General features: G+C 40.0%; 1 protein-coding gene across 9 annotated transcripts in view; it reads right to left on the reverse strand.

Annotated features, from left to right (window-relative positions):
• Nucleotides 1-19995, reverse strand: part of HIVEP2 (HIVEP zinc finger 2) — a 139108-nt gene that overhangs the window by 11212 nt on the left and 107901 nt on the right. For all 9 annotated transcript variants that reach the window (XM_027751442.2, XM_039387373.1, XM_039387376.1 and 6 more), the window contains 4 exons: nt 14747-14791; nt 7859-13484; nt 6954-7108; nt 1722-1897 (listed from right to left, as the gene is read on the reverse strand). In XM_027751442.2, the coding sequence (XP_027607243.1) occupies nt 1722-1897; nt 6954-7108; nt 7859-13273 (5746 nt within the window). In that variant the 5' untranslated portion in view covers nt 13274-13484; nt 14747-14791. The remainder of the gene's footprint in view (nt 1-1721; nt 1898-6953; nt 7109-7858; nt 13485-14746; nt 14792-19995) is intronic.

A 19995-nucleotide genomic window follows, 5' to 3' on the forward strand; every position in this document is an offset into this window, starting at 1 on the left:
CAACAGGGAAAGCATGGCACAAGAAAACCCAACCCACTACCAAGAAACGGTGCTTCTTAGCTCAAGCAAAGCCCTCTGTCAATGCATTTATGCTGCTTGTGGGACCCCAAACAGCATCTCCAGATGGTGTGTGTGGCACATGCAACCTGGGCGCAGGAACACTGCACCACTCTGCTGGATAGTGGAGGTGTGCTTAGAAGCTCACAAGCCAGGCTCTTCTTCTTTGACATTCAGTCACAGCTAGTTCAAATAATTTCCTTGTCAGTAGGAGTTTCTTACTGTGCCTGTGCACTGCATGAAAAGGCTAACTTGGCCATTGATGCTTCTGGATAGCTAAATGCTCAGAGTGTACAGTGAAAACCTAAGCGCCTCTGAAAGTCTGTCCCCTACTGCTCTCAGCAGAATAGCAATAATAGTTATGAGGCTGACAACTGCTCATAAGCAGTAATACACCAGTTGAACACTTCTTGTACCTCAAAGGCTAACTTAGTCTCTTCCTACTCATGCCCTTCTTGTGCAATAGCATAGCACCTCCTCTGTGTTTCTTCTTCTCTGACAGAAATGCCAGCCTCATCAAGCAATTTCACATTTTTTTTCCACGCCATCTCCTCTTCCTGGAATGTCCTCTATGAACACAGCTGTAAAACCACAATACTCCTTCAAGGTCCTCCTTAAGACCCATTCCTCCATCAATGTCAAATGTAAGCAATGATATGAGAACAGCTCACCAGACGGTCTATTGGGACGACAAACAAGCAGCTCCTTGTCTCTCTACATGCCCATGAAAAGTTCTCATCTTAAATTAGGTTGATGGGTCTACTACCATCCATCAGTTATTCCCATCTTTGGCACAGGAAGAAGTGCTGGAGTCATGGAAACTATTACAATTCTCAATCCTCAAAACAGCCATGAAGCTGTACTGGGATCTTGGGAGAAATTTCCTTCAACTTCCTTTCTCCCCCTTCAACTAAGTTCACTGCACTGGGACCAGAATCTATTTCCCTTGTCTGCCAAAGGGAAGCTAAGAAACTGAGAATGTAAGGCTCATTTGGCTGTGCTACAAAGAAATGCTACCAGAGGGAAGGATTTTTTCTTTTACGGAGATGGTTGCACCACAAATCTAAATTCCAAAGAATATCATTATCTGTGGCCTCAGGGTGACAAATGGAAGCTTTTTTCTGTGCTGATAAATACATGTGAACAGAAGCTATCAGATCTCTATTCATAATTAATGCCACAGTGGATGGAGTAGCCCATCTGGGAGACATACATTATTTATAAACTTGAAACTGACCCACTGTAAAGCCCATGAAGGCATGTTTCCCTCAGCAGCTGATGCTCTGCTTCTACATTATGTCATAACAAGTGTACTCTCCTGGTAGCATTTAAGTGTTGCTGCAATTAAAATTTGCACTATGTAACAATGTTGGCAGAGTATTATTTTTCAGGGGAGTTCTTATGCTACTACCTTTTCTCTGCAGACAGAAGGACCAGTCAAGAGCCTATAGCTCTTAATGAAGCTATTCAAGGAGTCTCGGAGTCTCACAACAACCCTGGATCAATTGAACAGAAGCAAACAAACTCTCTCATACAGTCCTGTACACACAAACACAATATTTCTATTGTGAAGAAAATTTTCTTCTTGATTGCAATAGATGCTTGGATCCCAGATGGGCAAATTACCCTGAAGTGGCAAGAGTTCAGCAAAAAGGGTCAAGTACCTTTAGTTTTGAAGGCAAAGTTGCACAACTTGCATACGTAAGGCCGGACATCAGTGTGAGTGCGGATATGTTTTTTGAGCATGCTTGGCTTTTTGCAGCGAATGCCACATTCTTCACAAATGTACTTTCCTCGGCCACGACCTCTGACATAGACATAATCCTCATTTGATTTATACCTGTTGGAAGAGAGCAAGTATTTAAATCATACAGACTCTAGGTCTCACACATGTACAAACATCACCTCTGTGCATCTGATCCTGATCCTGTATATATCTCATCAAAGCAAATCCACAGAAATATAAAAGAACTACTGAATTTTCACTCTGGAACTCACAAAGTATTGGCCTTTCAGTGAATGCACTGGTCCCAGTGTCTTTAAACAATCTGAGACCAACAGGTTGCAGTATGAGAATAGTATAAACATCCTGTCAGGAAACTGATGAACCTACAGACACCGCACAACTCCAAATATAAGCCTACGGGTTTGATTTATTTCAGGTAAGTGTAGTCTCGTACAACACAGACATTTACCACCACTGAAAACAGCACTGTTTTGCAGCACAATTCATTTAACTATTTTAGCGTATTTATCCCTTGGGATCAGATAAATCACATCCTGGAAATGCCCATTTCTTTCCCTCAAGCATAAAGGGAATGCAGATGATGAGCAAGGATGTACACATTTACACTACAGATGCCTGACGTTCCCAAAGATAAATCTCTCCCTAAAGGAACACGGAGTTGAGTTCACTCAGGTACCTGATGCTTTAGAAATAAAATGGGAAACTTCCAACATGGATACTTAGCAGAAAGCTATTAAAGGAATTTTTCTTAGCACAGGTATAAGCTTATCATGCTATTTTTGCTGATTACATACTGTGTAGTTAGAAAATAAATAAGATATGCAAATCTATGTAAAGCTGTACATTGCCTTTATTATCATGCAAAATCATTAATACTGAAATCTAAAAGTGTCCAGGGAATCTGCTCAGGCTGTTCTGAGGTTTGAAGAGTGCTGGGCATTCCTTCAGGGGAGAATTCCATCCAAATACAGAAAGTGTAAGAACTGAGAAATAATATTTTTTCTGCCCTCTGTCCTCCATTGCCCTCTCCCTAAGCAGCACTTTCAGTCACCCCATGGATGCACAGCCCACAAACTGTCTTTGGTACTGACAGTCAGTACCTTAAATAAGAAAGGGACTGAGAAAGATTCTGTTAATGAGATGATAATTCTGCAAGAAGCAAGTTGCAATTTTTGCGTTACAGAGCTGAAACATTTTTCAAGTGTGCTTTTCTTAGATGAACACTTCTTCCATATGTTCAGCTATATCACTGGCAATATCTATACTGAGGTTAATATCTTAGAAAAACATAAAACAGTCTCCTGTTCTTATGTCCCTCTTGTTATCTATTAAACATATCAGCTCCTCTTTTAGATGTGGATGCCTAAATTCAGGGCGTTTTATCTCATTTCCAATAAAGTTGGCCCTCTCTCTTCCTTTATTGTTCCTAGCACCATGGGCAAAACTAGCATAGTCTAATGTAATTTAATATTTAGTCATCTCTCTGTTTTTCTGTATAACATTTCTGAGATTCTGCTTTTCTCTGCCCCATTTCCCAGGTTCTCCTTCATATACGTGTCAGTGACTGCAAGTCATCTCTCTATCCACCACTTCATCAACTACCTCCAGGCTCTCTCCCACAGACAGAAAAAATGTCCATTATTGTTTGAAATACTGCCATTTTATCTTCTTTATCTCTCCTTACAGTCTGATTTTGCTGGGATGAAATCTACCATATCACTTCTGATTGATACTGGTAAGATAAATGCTGTGTTATAACGTGCTTTTCGGTTGCTCCATCTCTGCTGTTCTTCTGCTTGACCTCATTCCACTGGCTTCTGTCACCTGTCAGATCCCACTGGGCACAAAGACAATAATACAAGATCTGTCCCTTCATCATTCACATAGATAGTTTTTGGCCATAACTGACCTTGACTCTTTAAGTATGCTTCATCATAACAACAACCGTATGAGAAATGATACACACAAACTTGACATTTAAAGAAAGCCTGATCCAAAAAGTAAAAGACCAGAAGACTGAGTCTATGGTGATTATCTTTTAGCCCTCAGGCATATTAGATCTTACTATTTAACTTGTGCCTCTCTCAAAGGTTTGAGTCATTTCCCACCTTCTACTACATGACATTCACGTAAAGACTTTGGTCACTGCTGCTCTGTGTTTGATTCAACTGGGACTCTTGAGTTAAAAACCATTAACAAGTCTCAGAGTCCCACAGTTTCTATCCAAAATGTTATTTATTGGGATTTTTCAGTTCAAGTCTATTACTGATAGATATAAAAGAGCAAACATAAGCAAACTGTGAACTCTTGCGGTCAGCTGATAATGTTATTAAGCTAGATGTCAGGTGAGCAGGCACGCTTGCCCTGTCCCTCCTTTCTTTTCATGCCATTAGTAACTATCTGTACTACAGCAAGTACTGAACTTCAAATTACTGCTTGAGGAACATTGCTTCATATCCTATCAGGATTTTGCAGTCACAGACGATGGAAAGCAGATTTTGTGATTCAGATAGTTTCACCTGAATCAAGGCACCTGCCAGAGGTAATAATATGATGGTTAGTTTCTCCCTTCAAAACCCCCTCTGATGCAATGCTTACAAAATGCTCCTGATGGGCTTTAGTTCAGAGAGGTGGTGATGTGCTCTGACATCTGGTGGTACTAGGCTGATGGCTGGATGATCTTAGAGGTGTTTTCCAACCGTGACAATTCTATAATTCTGTGATCTACTTTTTATCTCACCTGCATTGATTCTGCTCCTTCAGCTTCTCACTCATCCCCAGTCCCATCTATTTGCTTTTTCCCCAGTTGCCATACAAGCGCTCCACCACCCGGCACAAAGCAGCTGCAAAGCTGCACTTCACTGCCAGGTGGACAGGCTTTCCCACAACCCAAAACCTGACAATAACAGATCTTTCTCAGCTATGGATTCTGAATTACGTTCTTTGCACCCATGAAGCAAAAGCAGTCACAAAGCCTAAGGAAACCCACTCCCCATGACGACTGAAAATCAAAATGAAAATACACTGCTGAAACAAGATATCACTGTGCACATTTATCTGTACAGGAGAGAAAATGTGAAATGAAGATGACTGACATTTGTTACATAGTTCCTTGCACTACTCGCTGAGAGGAGATGAAGATGAGCTTGACAAGAGTAGAACAGAATAGCTCTACCAACAGAAAAAAAAAAAGCAAGAATGGAAACCCACTCATGTAAAAAACTAGCTTTCAGAAGTCATAAACAACAACCTGAAGAGAAGGACAAATTCAACAACCAGGACAGAAAACAATGCAAGATATGGTAATAATATCTAAGTTATATTATACCCACTTAAAAAATAGCCAAACTAATGAAAAGAATGAATCTATTCTTCCACAAATAATTCATGTAAAAGGTATCATAAAATGATGATGCATAAAAAAAGAGTGGACCTATTGACACTGCATCACCTCATTTGCTGTAGTTTTGCAGGTTATATGCTTCTATGAGGAAGCTCCAATCTATTGCACAGACTTTTGTTCTCCCCACTCTCCAAAAATTTATGTGCACGCCAAGGTTTCTTAAGTTTTGTTTTACTCAAACAATATCTAAACATAGTCAAGTATTACTAGGAGATATTTCTAGGTGAAGTGTGAATTATATGAGTTTACAAAAATAGTTTCATAAATCTTACTGGCGTACAGGAAAACTGAAGGTGGTGTAAGTAAAATGCAAAATTTCTTAAAGAAGGTATTAAACAGTAGAGGCTTTTTATGGAGTGATCTCCTGCAGTTCACACTGATCTGAATCCTCCTTTAAGTTGCTTTTCTTAACACATTTTTACTCTTCTGACCTCTCATCACGCAGCTTACATCAGTGCAGACTGTCTTCAGCAAGGTCATCCAAATTCAGAAATGATACATAGTGGGAAGCAGGCAAATTTTATACTTCAAAGTGGGTGTGAGTTGAAGCAACAGCTCTTTAAATTTTTCATAAACTTAGGCTCACCGCTGAATTTGGGTCACTCTTTTAAAGCCAGTCTACTGGCTTGGGTATGACAAGGCACAGCTACAGAGAACAGTCAGGATCAGGGTGTTTGGGCCAGCATACCTATAAAAATCTCCAAAATAGCTTTTTCAGTCTTTCGAGCAAGATGTAGGCTATACTCCTTCAGCGTTGCCGACTATAGAGAAGTGCCAATGTTAATTTCATGGACACTAATCAACCTTAGTGAAAAACATGTCAATGAAGGACAATTGAAATTTTAAAGGGTACAAACTGACAGGAGAAGGAAATGGAAATACGAATTTCTCACACCTCCCTCTTGAGCTATTTATTTATCCCAATAAAAAAGTGCTGTGAGCCCATCTGAGTTTGGTAAGACTGAAAAACACACCTTGTTGAGCCACCTGACTATTCTCTACTAAAAACTGGCAAATTAACTGCATTGTGTCAGAATTCTGTAAAAGAAACTAAACAATATTTTAGAGCATACTGCAGAGACAAGTATCTATCTCATTTTCTTTTCATAACAAGTTTCATAAGCCTCAAAACAATGTTTATGGGCTCTCAAGTCTCCTTTTGCCCTCTTTGTTTCTATTATCACTTGAGTGATAGATTGCCACAGTAGAATTAAACATTATTTTATCAACCATATATGGATTTGGCTTAGATACCATAGATTTCATTGGCATCTTACATTTTATCTCCAAAATCCAACCTCAGTAAATAATGAAGTATTACAAGAATAAGACTAAGCATGCAGAGTCAATCCATTCAAGCGACTGGAAGTATACAGCATCTAAAAATGGAAAGACATCCTCCTGAAGGCCTTTAAATACAAAGACAGGGTATAGAAAATATCAAAATGTTAACAGTTTATCAATTGCCCTATGACCTAAGGAATTAAAGTAACAATTCTGAGTGAGTGCTCTCACACAGATGGAAAACATAATTGTCCTAGTAGTAAAGTTGAGCCCAAAGTAAGTATACAGGTATCCTGCAGTTTGTTTTAAGACTGACAAATACACAAAAAAATGAGAGGTTTAGGAGCTACAAGACATGGCAAGAACACAGGAGACTGTTCACATCCTAATTCATTCATATTCACTTTCAAATGTCTTTAAAATGACAGTCTGAGCTTGAAATTTCCAGTTATATTTTCTTACCCTCCTTCAAAGATTTTAATTCGTATCGGCTCAGTTTGTTTGGATGTAATGTCTTTATCTCCATGAATGTCTCCTTTTACTCTTTCTTTTATAATATTTCCCACTACTTTCTTTTCAAGCTTGCTGCCAAACAAGAAGAATGGCTCGTGTTTCATCTGTAGAACAAAGTCAAGGAAGGGTGTTACTGCTGGAGCACACAATAAATGCACACTTCATTTCAAATACTTTTAACATTCCATGTCAAAGCCAAACTCTCATTTTGGTGCAATTCTATACGATGAACTAATCTGTCCCATTTAATTTGACAGAGAATAAGTGAGGAGGTAACATGGACAAATTTTTATGAGAGTCTTGACAGAAAAGACAATACTATATCTTTCCTCAGAAAAAAAAAAACATGGAAAAGAGAGATGGAAAAGCCTCAGAAGGTATTGCCATTACAGAATTTTCCCTGGCACCATCATCTAATGCTTAATCTATGAGTAAGAGCTGACATGTAAAAGACATTAAAAGGATCTAAAAAGCCTTACTCAATTTAAACTTAATCTTTACTTACAAATGCACATGGATGTTTGCGTCTGATACTGTTTGAATCAGGACATGGCAAAAAGAAAGGGCAAAATAAAAGGAGATAATGTATCAGGCTCTGGCACAAATGAAGGGAGGGCTTTAAAAGCCTCACTTCTTACACCTTATTTTGAAAATGGAGACAGAGACAGAGATAGCAGAAGTAGCAGAGTTTGCGGAAGGATAAACTGAGGCTCAAAACTTGTAATGGATGATTTCCCAATGGGGAATCTTTTTTTTTTTTTTAAAAAAAACACATTAACTTACATTTTATGGTTTACTAGAAATTTCTCCTATAAAGATATATTAATTTAATTTTATTAAAATTTCTTATTTACCTGAGCAAACTGCTTCCATGCACTTGATGATGTCAGTTTACCAGCTCCGGGTCTATGCATAGCAGCCAGAGTGTAGATTTCCGTGGTGTTTTTTTGCTTGGACCTTAAAAGTGCTAAAGTGGTCTTTGTACTTAACCCAGATGGGTTTGGGTTACATGAACTTATACACCACGAAGCATAAACAGAAGCTTTGAGGGTTGGTTGCTGAGTGTAATTTGGTTTTGTATAGTTTAAGAAACACCAGCTCACAGTAGTAGTAGTACGCAGACTTGGGAACTGAAGGATCTGCTGGAAATCTGCTACGTCTGTCAGGAGGATGGTTGAGGCTGTGACTTTCCCAACAGCATTAGATGACATCTGGACTAACATCCCAAGAGGCAATTTTTGATGTTTCAGCTGGTCTTCTGTCTGAATTTCTCCTGGTGGCAATGAAGACCTCTGTGGACTCATGCTCATATCTGAGGCTGTTTCATCCACATCCAGTTCTTCTGGTGAGTCTCTCCCTTCAGATGGGACACTGGACTTCTGTGCCGGTGATGTGGAATCAAAACTGGAAAGTTTCTCTCTGCTCAGTGGGAAAGCATCAGCTTCTGGCATGCTGACAGGTGGGAAATCTTGAGATGATGAGGATGACAGTGAAGAAGAGGATGACATGGACGGCAGACTTTCTTTTGGCTCGGTAGCACAGCTCTGCCTTACTAGTTGAGGCTTCTGCATTCTTGGAAAATCTTTCTTTATATCTGAGTTAGTTAACTCAACTGCACTTAGTTCCTCAACTATCTGCCCATACATTTTTTCTTCTTTGACTCGTTTCTGCTGCTTGGTCTCCATGAAGAGCTCCAAGCTGCTGGCAGGTGAAAGCATTCGTTTGCTTCCTCCCAAGGTAGAAGCCATGTCAGAACTCGAAGGCAAACACAAGGGAATCGGTGGCTCCAGTCCAAGCGGTAGCGTCTGTGGCATTTTCCATAAAGGATATTTTTCTAGTCCCCCATGCTGACCCAACATCTGAGCTATGTTAAATCCAATTCCTTGCATGGTTGCATTAGTTACCAATGTTCTTTGAGAAACTGTCTCATCAACTTTACAAATTACAATTGCAGGACTGTTGCTCTGTCCAAGGATCTGGGAAATGCTTGTGTACATGACACTACCATAAGATGGCACATGGGTTTGAATCCTGACAGGAACAACTGTTCCTGGCAAAGACTGTACAGATCCATCACTTGGGGAGTCAAAATCTGTCTGAAGATGCTGCTCAGAGGAGGTATCTGTTGGTTTAATGCTATGGTCTGACTGGTACTTAGCAAGAGTATTTTTTGAATACTGCCCAGATGTTCCTGAGTAATGCTGGTATGCTTGCTCTTTAGCGTGCATATAATCAGCTGCTTTCTTTCCTATAAGCTCTGGTGCATGTTCCAGGTGATAACTTGGATGAATGTCTGTTTGGAAAGGCTGTTTGACATAAGATTTCTGCAGCTGTTGTACAAATTGATGCTGGAAGTTCAGAGGTTCTGTGCATGACTGCCACAAGAGAGGCTGCTGAGATGGTGGTAGGTGAACCATGCAGACAGCTGGATAGGGGAACTGAAATAAGGTGCTCTGAATAGGGGAGAATGGGACTTTTTCCTGATGTGCAAATAGCTGCTGCTGCTCTGATGGATGTTTGTTAGGAATATAAGGTGCTTGTTGGATTAAGGGAGTCCTTAACATTTCCGGGCTGTCTGCAACAAGAGCCTGTTGCTGAGCAAGGTGGGATGAGCTATTACTAAGCTGAGCACAAGAGCCAATAGCCTGTTTTCCAGAGTCATCTACCTGAATAGGCTGAAGTACAGAGGAAGGGGAGTGATGCCAGGCAAGCTGGGAGGAGCGAAGACCAGCCTGTGAGTGTTCCATCTGTTCCTGCTTTATACTTTGTTCTGTGCTCTGATCAGTCTGAGAAATCTCTGGAAAACCACTGAAGGAAGCCTGGCGAACCAAGAAGCATTTCTTCCTTTCTCGGGATGGAGACAGTGCCAAAGTAGGTGTCCCAGCTGAAGAGGCATGAGACAGGTTCCCATAATCAAAGGATTTACTTCGGATCTCTGGGATTTCAGCAGCATGAGGGCAGGGCATCTGTTCAGATGAGCAGCGTCTCATTTCCCTCTGATGGTGATGCCCAGGGACAGAAAGTGAGTAAGCACCAGCTGGAACTGTTAAAAACTCGGACTGTTTTCCAAATTCATCTTGTTTAGGAGGTGTGATGAACTTCATATTCTCTTCTCTTTCAAAGGACATTGAAAAACTCGAACTGTGGGACAAATTACTTTCTTGGCTAGGGCTGCGAGAGAGGCTTGTACCTGTGGACTCAAAGCTGGATTCTCCAGAGGAGTGCTCCATGTCAGCAAGTCGTAAACGCTTCTTTTTGGGTGGTAGTTTTTCAGCTGGAAGTTGAGAAAGGGTTTCACTTCTCTGGGGCCATTGAAATTCTTCAGTGGGTCTCTCCTGGTCTTTACTCTGCACTTCTTTATCTTTTTCAGGCTTATCTGGCTCCTCTGTGACACGAATTTCAGGTACCTGTATGTTGTGCTGGCGAACCAACCTGGGCTGCATATGACACGGCTGAGGCTGCTGGGATGGAGACAGCTTACTGGTGTCAGCACTTTCCATTTGTGGAGCTCGGTCTGGGCTCATTGGGGACTCACAAATCTCGCTCTCACATGTTTCAGATGGTGAATAGATCTTTTCCTGCTGGCATGCAATATGTTCTGTAGATTCAGACCTTTCAAATGAGTTTGGCCTACTCAATGAATTTGTATGCTGAATGACAGAGATGACATTCCCAGGGGGCTTTCTAAACAGTGATTCTGCAGTCTTTTCTTGCTCTGCAGTTAAGGATGAATCTTCCAAAGAAGCTGCTGGGCTTCCAGACTGCAAGTAAGGCCTGCAGATTTCAAAACGCTCCGCATGGCAATGGGGTGCATTGTCCAGGCCTTGAAGGGCAAATCCGCTTCTTGGCACTTCCTGAATTTGGGATTTGGGATCAAAGTCTAAAGGTTGAATCCCCCCAGTGGTGCCAGTTGTACTGCTGCAAAGCATGGGACTATCTTCTTCATCTCCAACACTCTCCTCTTTCCTACGCTTTCTGTTTTCAAAAGTTGTTCCAAGCATGGATGGCACTGACTGACATTGCCCAAGTGGATCAATAAAAAACTCTCCCCCCTTGTTCATCCCACCTAAGGATGGTGAGTCCCTGTAGTTCTGCTTCTGAGCTTCAAATTCTTCCCACTTTCTGTAGTGCTTTCCACTGGCATCATAATCATAAAAGGTCTTGTCTCCTTTCTTCTCTTTTAAGGATGGTCCTTTGTCACCTGCTGTCTGTCTGCTGGAAGCAGTAATGATATTTTTCCCTGGTCTTCCATGATAGTCTGAATCTGAGTGCCCCTCCTGTACAGACGGCAATTCAAAGGCAGCCTGTCTTCTCAACATTCTTTGGTGGGATATTCCCACTGTCCCAGGGTAAAATACATCATCAGAGCCAGTCATCTTCTCATCAAATGAATGGCTTCCTCTCAGAGATGGAGGAATACTTAGGCTGTTTGCAGAAGAGGTTGGCATGGAGTTACTTCTAATAAGAGGAGAGGAATCTACTGGGGGTTCTAGAAGGACAGGCACATCACCCTGCTGACTGACTTGGTACAAGTTGGTTTCACTTTTGATAGATGATGTGGTGATCTGGGATTGTCTACATTCTGTATTGCTGCCTGGATAAACCTGTGCAGATTTAATAGTGCTCAAATTACTAGAATCAACAAGTTCATCTTTATTTGGAGTCAGCTGAGAAATATGTTCCTCAAGCATCTTGATATCTAATCTGTTATTTAGAAGAGGTGATGGGTCCGTTTTGCCCTTTCTACCCATTAAAGTGTGTTCCTGATTTGTTGTGGCTACAGTTAGTGCTGTTCTTTGATTAATCCTATAGAACTTCCCAAAAATTATCTCTTCATAAGACTTTGCATTAGTATTTGGTGGGCTAATTTGCTGCTCAGCACTTTCTGAGCGGGAAAAATAACCAGAGTCAGTGCTTCCTTTACTGTGTGGGCTCAGAAGGTTTAGTGACTGCTCAGAATCTTGTCCTTTTTTCTCTGACAATCTTAGTGCAAGTCGCTGTTTAACTGTATGAGAGTCATCAGACTTGGTACTTAAGGATGGGGTTTGCAACATATCAGAGCCAATATATGAAGAACTCTCACTGGGTAACTGAATCCCACTTTTAGGGATAATCAAAATGGGCACTTTCATCGGCCCCACCAAAGACTCTTCCATGGAGGAGTGAAAACCACTCCTGCTAGCAATGTCCAAGGGGAGCTGCGGAACAGGGCTCAGTTTGTCAGACCCTTCCACTAGGAGCGAGGTCTCCTCATCAGTGTCTGTGCTCTGCTCACCATCTGAATGTATTTCAGCTTCCACATCAATGTAACTGGCATCGAGATCCAATTTAGAGACTGCTGACTCTGTGAAAGGAACCAATCCCGCCTTAATTGCATGGGCATGTGACTTCCTGTGTTTGTAAAGGTTGCTTTTCGTCTTGAAGGAGAAACCACAAGGAACACAAGGGTATGGTCGCTCACCAGTATGAGACCTAATATGCTTTTTAAGTACACTAGGTTTGGCACAGGCCCGATTACAGTAAGGACAAATGTATTTGCCAGGCTTTTTGGGTTTGTGCTCCTTTTTGTGAGCATCTTCTGATTGTTCTAAAGATTTTTGTGAATATTGGCTGTATGCAGGGTTCAAACTTGAAATCTTCTTCCTGGAGAAACCTCCGCTATGGCTATGCATATGAAAAGGAAACAAGTCCTCTGAGGCAACTGATTGCAAGTGGCTAGGAAACTGCCACGGAGGGCCTTCCAAGCTCTGATGTGGCTTTATGTTGTGCAAGAAGCCTTGTGGCAATGAATGCTGTGGGAAAGAAAGTGAATGTTGACATGAATAAGGACTTGGACGATGCTGTGGATATTGCTTCTCTGTGACTTGCTGTGCAGCTTCATTTGATGATACCAGTTTCCCAGAACTAAAAAGTTGTGCTGATGCCGTGTTTCCTATTTGCTCGTGATCTACTTGTGGTTGCCTCTGTACTTCTTGATTGCCAAAAGTGCTCATCTTAATAACAGCTGTATGTTCTTGCCTCCATCTGCTTGGTACTTTAGCAGTTTCTCCAGACCTTGAGGTAGCTTTTTGTCCTATAGCTGTGTCCCCAGAGTCCATCTTATTACACAAGGTCTTAAGTGCTAGTTCACTTGAAAGCTGTGCAGACACATGGAGTGTGTCCAAAGCTGTGCTTTTTAAAGTTTTGTTGCTCCCATTTCTCCAGGGCTGCTGCAAGTTCACAGACTTTTCTTTCTCTTTGGAACTTTCCACGCAGTAGTCTATAGGCATTAGATTTGTGTCTGTACACTAATGTGAGTATTCTACAGTTCAGTTCATGGCATGAACTTTTCTAAACAGTTTATTATACATTTGCAAAGACTTGTTATAGCATTTGGACCTTTTCCATTGTTATTAAATACTGAGATGCAGAATGACCCAAAGATATTTGTGATCTCCTAGAGCAAAGTTCTCTTCATCTCTTCTATGGTGACACAGCTATCTGCACAGAAAAATAAAGAAAAAAAAGAAACCCCACACACCAATTAATACAGTCATACTAAACAACATCGCTGCAGTCAGTTGCACTTTTATTGAGCCTTACATGGAAGGTACTGAGGGACTTAAGCAAAGGTAACTACATTTCACAAAACTCCTCACAAAACTGTGAGCAGACACAGTAAAGACTGGCTCTGGAGACTACACACAAGCGTAATCACTACTCAATAACAGCCCTAGGAACAGAAAATAGAGATCTACACTTTTCAAATTAAACAGTAGCTTTGGAAGGCTTTCTGGGGACAGTTTAAAGGCTTGATCTCAGAAAGTCCGCCACATACTTTCAAAGCTCTTTCAGCAAATCACTGCTGAAAATAGAATCCTAACACTGTGGGTGGGAATTACCTTATCCAGTATTACTCACCTACAGTTCAGACATGAACTTTAGTCACCTGGCCTTTCTTTAAAGTCAAAGGAGAGTAATCAGAGGAGAAATCTTTCCATATTGTGATAGGTGCTTCTGACAAAGAACCTGTCTGTGCACATGGCCCTCCACTATGGAGATGCTTGTTTCTGTCAGCTAGGCAGAAACTTCTTGGACTATATACCAAATTTTAAGATGGCTCAAGTGAGGTACTTCTTACCTTAGATCATCTAATTGATTTTACAAGAAGGGGTTGTTCTCCTTTTTAAACTACTTTTAAACAATCAAAAAAGAGACATCAAAGAAGCATTCAAACCAGAGCACTACTGGTACCTTTCCCCATCTCCATCTTCCAATCACTATATTAAATTTTAGTAAGAAAGTCTTGCTAGATGTAAAGGACGTATTTCAGAAATGAACTATGACTGTGTTTATGTGACTTTAGCATTCTAGATTTCACTCTTGAAACAATTCCATCCAGCTATACATGCATTTTTAATGCTTAAAGGCAGTAGATTTTCACAGTTCTATTATAAAAAAGTTCAGAGGTACGATTTTCATAGAAAAGTACAGCATTTGAATTTGAACTACAATCTAGGCTTTCTGCTTCTGTATTATCCAAACACAGGATATTTTCTCAATGAAATTGTGAGAATTATAAAGACAGTAATGATTTAATAATAGTAAGGAAAAGGGTAAAAGATCAGTATTAGAGATACTGGAATATTTTTCATTCCTACAGTGGAGAAACTGAATTTGGCTTGAAGAAACAATAGCAAGGTGCAGGAAGACACACAGTTAATAGGCATGTATGATTTTTTTTTTCAGCATAAAGCATTTACCTGCATCTTCTAGACATCTAATAGGCATGACTATCTTCAAATTTCCTGTAAAAAAAAGATACAGCTATAAGAAATTCTTGATATTAGGTATAGATTATGAACAAAATTTTTTATTTTTTACAGTAGAGGTCTGAAAATTTCATTTATCCATCCACTAGAAAATTTCATGTTGTGTCTTAGCGGTCTGAGCAACTACATTTGAAAAATATGAGCATGAGTATTTTTAAAGAACTTAGGTTTCTAGTGCATATATGAATAACTGTAAGTCTAAACTAATGAAGTCTCACCTTCCCAAATCAGTAAAAAGAGAGCCGCCAATGTACCTCTTCATTCCTATGCCTTTGTTAAACCCAGATTATCCCCGAATCCCTTAGGCAAATCCCCTTTTAATGTCTTTCTCCAGCTAATACTTTTAGACTCCAGGACTCTCATTAAATGCTTCAGGGACCAGAACAAACTCCTGGTCAGGGTATCACCACCCAGGGACAAGAAAATGTAGTGAAACAGGAGTAGGTGTCCAAATTATTGAACACCAGTGTGATACTGCTAAACAATATATGGCTGCCCTCTTAAAGAAGAAACCTACAGACCAAATACATGGTTAAAGATTTCTGTGACTGCCATGATTTGCCACCTGTCTGATTGTCACCACACTGCAGGCTACTCTCAGTATTGTTGAAAAGACTGGCACGGAGAACAGGGAGCCTGTTCATCATCTCATTGCCTCAAGAACATCATCTCACTGCCTTAAAAACATTTCTCCCATCAAATGAGGACTCTTCCTTCCAGTTTTCAACAAATCTTTCCTTGAAAACAGATTTTGGCTTTTGTTTAATCAAAAAGGATGTTTGGTCAATTGTGATAACAAAAGCAACAATGACAACATTTCTTTATGGTTTTTATTTTAACCAAAGCCAGAGCATCTCTAAAGAACAGATCTTTAGAAACAGTTGGAACATTAGCTTCAGAGTATGGGATGTAGACTAGTATAATGATTCTCAAGTAGAAACTGTCAGAAAAAAGCTAGAGCACTCATGCTCCATTGAATGGCACCAACAAATCATTTAAAAGTCTATAAAGAAAAAAACATTAAAAATTGAAAAGCAATTTTTCATTCTTTGCAATTAACAACACTTTCCAAGAACAAATGGACATTAGCAAAGTCTCATGACTTGACACAAATATAATCACTACCGTGCCACCTGTTATGAAGTTTTTATTCAGTAGTACAAGAAACATATCAGTAGTTAGGCCAGCAACAGCTGAAGGACTGTTGGTTTAGTCAAATATGGATAACATATTTTTTAATTTTAACCATATAGAAATGCCCTGTAGTCCAAAAGAACAGCAAGCCACCAAGTACAAAACAGAGTATTTTAGTCACAATGTCATTCAGCTTTGATTTGCTAATGGCTTTTCAAATAACTCTCTTGTCTGATTCTCTAAAATAAAAAAGAAAAAATGCAATCTAAGGATAGATATATTTTAAAAAATTTTCCTAATCTTCTTCTTCTTCTTCAAAAAAAGTGTCACTACGAAAGGAAAAACAAATCCTTGTGCGTGATTTACAATATATCAGAAGCGGTTACTACAGAGCAGCTCTGCAGCGCCTTATGAGGAAATGACAGGTAAGCGGCAAATCACTTTCAGCAGCTGAGCTACACTGAAACGCAGGTCAGTAATGATGCCAATATATGAGCACAGATGTAAAGGAAAATGTGTGGCCTGAGAAGCAGAAACAAGGACAAAAGCAAATGGTCCTCACTGAGAGAGCATAAAGTTATTAGCCATCTTCAAAGAAAAGTACTTTTCTCCTTGTTAGGCAATTTTGCAAATGGTGAAGAAGAAATTTCTAGAAGATGGGAGTATCCTTTCTTTTCCATACTCCTTTTACTGAGAGCACCTTTAGAGAAGAAATCTGACAGTCCCAGAAATGTGACAGCAGTGGTTTTATTTGAGCAAAAGATTATTCTAACACACATCCAAACATTTTCTGTCCTGGACTAAGATCTCTGTTACAGAGTTCAAGCCATTCTGCAATTCTAAATAATTTTTCAGCCTACAGTATGAAACAGGTATAGACTAATTACAGAGATTATTGATGGCTTAAGTTTGCTCAGAGTTGCTCCCCTGGGGAAAATAAATCCCTTTCCAGAACGAACATAATAATTTCTGTTTTGGTTTGAGCTGCCATCCATCCTGTGTCAAAGATGGCTTTAATATTATTTTTCTCATCCTTTTCCCCCTCCCTTATTGGGAGACTGGACTAACAGGAGAAATTAAGACACTGCAAAGCTAGTTTGCACTCTGTCTGTTTTACCCAGTCAAAATGTCTCATCTGGCTGCATTCACAGTCTAGCTTAAACCAACAGCAGACTTCCATTTTTCCAAGTGATTAATGTTTCTCCTTTAGAAAACACTGTAAATATACTTTTAAATATTGCTCTTCATCAAACATATACTGTTCAATAGACAGAAACTTCCTATATTTCAAGTACTATACATTTAAAACTGAGGAAATAAAGATGATAAAAGTGCACGCTCTCTTTAATACCTTTGGCACGGTTCAGCTCTGCTGGAGTGACTAAGAGCAGCCCACCTACACAGATCAGAAGCCGTACAGGAGTTGCACTGAGCACATCATTTGACAAGAGCTGCAAAGTCCTGCCTGGCTGGGGGCCAAGCCAGGTTTCCCGGTAGGAATGCGGCCTTGGAGCCAGCTCCCCTAGTCACACTAAGTGTGCTATCTGCCTGCTTCAAACCAGGACATTTCACTTCTGTGAAAACTTTGAACCTGAGAAGATTATTGGGAAACTAGGAGCTGTATTTATGTCAGATGCACCTACTACATCAAGACTTTTAAAATTTTCTAGAAAAGAGCATTATCCTGTTGCTCCCTCTTTTACTAGGGTGCTTTTGTGAGCTGTATACCAGGGATTTATATATGGTTGACTGCAGAGCTTCAAGATTATTCCTGCTTGTCTTTTTTTTTCCTCTTATTTTTTTCTTCAGACATTAAAATGGTTATATTCAACAGCTTTAAAATAAAATCCGGCAAAATATAAGTTTTATTGCTTCTCAATTTGTAGATCATATTACAGTTCTTGCAAGTGAACAAATTGGAAGCTTATGTCTTCCAGGCTAAATCCTGAGTGCACCATACAGAGTAAATATTGATTCTAGCATAAGGAGTAAGGGTCAGATCCCGTCCTGTTCTAAATCTTTTCTGTCCAGCTCTGCCAGCACAAAGCCAGCCTAAAACCACAGTAACTGGCCCCTGAAGAATTTGTATTCTACAGGGCAAGTGTTAGCACAGACAAGCTGCAGTGGCTCCTATGAAATCCTTACATTCGTGCACAGACCTCTGCCAAGACCCTTATTAGGCAAGTCTAGTTTATGTCTGGGATAAGTCCAGCAGCCTTACAAGAAAGAGGCCACCTCTGAGCTTTCCCCAACCTGTAACTGAGCAGAAAATTGCCTTGGTCTTTCAAGAAGAAAGACAGCACACTTTTGGCTTGCTGTCCTACCCTCCGGTTCCCTCTGCCCTACTAATGAGAATCTCCAAAGAACTGTTTGGTGTTGACATCACAGTGAAAAAGAAAAAAGATTGGAAAAAAATCCTATTAAAACATGTATTTTTAGCTTCTTCTACATAGTCAAAATCATAGGTGGGCTAAGTCTGAAGAAGAGCTCTCAACCAACATCCAGTGTGCCACTCTGAACTGAAGGATTTAACTGGCATGAAGATAGATAAGCATCTGTTCATCCTTCTTTGTACAGTTATATATTCATTCAGGGCTGAGGATGCTTTGTAGCAACACAACAACAGGAATGCAGTCTCTGGGGTGTATAGTTTTGGCATTTTACACAAATTAAAATAAAGATGACCAACTGCAAGCTTTTTTATAGTACTTGACATCACACTTGTTGTCTTTGAACTGTACTTACTACAAAGATAAGGAAGAAGAAACACTTTAATTTCCTAGTTTTGTAAAAAGGCTTACCATTCTTGACCAGAGGGATTCCCTTTGCATTTCCAACAGCTCCTGATTAGGGGGCTAATCTGACCATCTGACTGTGGTTTCACAGCTGGCCTTCCACCTGTCTATTTAAACACCTCTCAGAATGGCTGTAAATTCCTATGTCAACCACTGGTACTTGGCAAAGTCTTGCATTACTGGGGAATCCAGGATGCCAATGCTCGTGCAGCTTGGAGGAGTTCTAAGACATCATTTTGCACACACAATTCAAAGAAGGCAGCCCTTTTAAAACAGGTTTGATGTATTTATTTTCATCTGCCGCTTTCTATCTTTTCATTGCTGTTGTTACCTCTTCACATTTGAAGATACTACTCTAATTTGTTCATTTAATTCCACCCCAGATGTTCTGCCTGCCCTCTGATTTTCAGTCCTTTATTGAATGTATTGCCACTCTCCAAAATCAGCCAGAATCACAGTTTTGGAAAAACCTTGAAATATTTAGAATAACACATATGTTTTTGGTTGGGTCGTTGGGGTTTTTTTTATTATTTTATTTGGGCAGCTGAACTAATTATTACAATGTACTTTTTAAAATGTCATTTAAAAGTACTATCCAATACAAAACTAAACACTGCCCAGTGAGTAAACACAGTACACAATGATCAGACAAACTGTACTAGGCGTGCTTAAGGAGAGGCTACAGGGCAGGATCTGTTCTTCATTGCTATTTTGTGCACACAAGGATTCCCTAAGAAGCCAGGAACTATGGGGACTGACTGAGAGGATCCCAGTTATAGATGCATCAAGGGTAGACTGCAACCTCACTGTGACCAAACACCAACTTCAGGCTTTTACTCTAAGGTTTCTATGCGCACACGTTTGTGTCCTTGGTAGTTGCCAGTTTCAAGGGACAGGTTCTGTGCATGTGCAACTAGAAGTGGTATAAAACCTGGCATTTTGATTTGTGCAATTCCTATTTCAGTGCTTGCACTAAATCTGGATTATACTTTAAGAACTGTTTTAAAATCTCAGCCATTGAGAAGTGGCACCTAACAAATTTTAGATAATTGTAGTAGGGCATTTCACTAATTTTAAGCCTTTACCAAATTCACCTTAATCTTATAAATTCAGATAATTCAAACTATTATCAGAGTATGTTGAAGAAAAAACTGGAATCTGCTTAAAAGCACACTGAAACCAAGGAAGAAAACAAATAAATAATCAAATCTGTTGTACTCTAAACACCTGATAACCTGAACTGTAGGATCT

The sequence above is a fragment of the Pipra filicauda genome, unplaced genomic scaffold, assembly GCF_003945595.2.
Source record: "Pipra filicauda isolate LSUMZ 115617 unplaced genomic scaffold, ASM394559v2 scaffold55_size4083901_pilon, whole genome shotgun sequence".
Lineage (NCBI taxonomy): Eukaryota > Metazoa > Chordata > Aves > Passeriformes > Pipridae > Pipra > Pipra filicauda.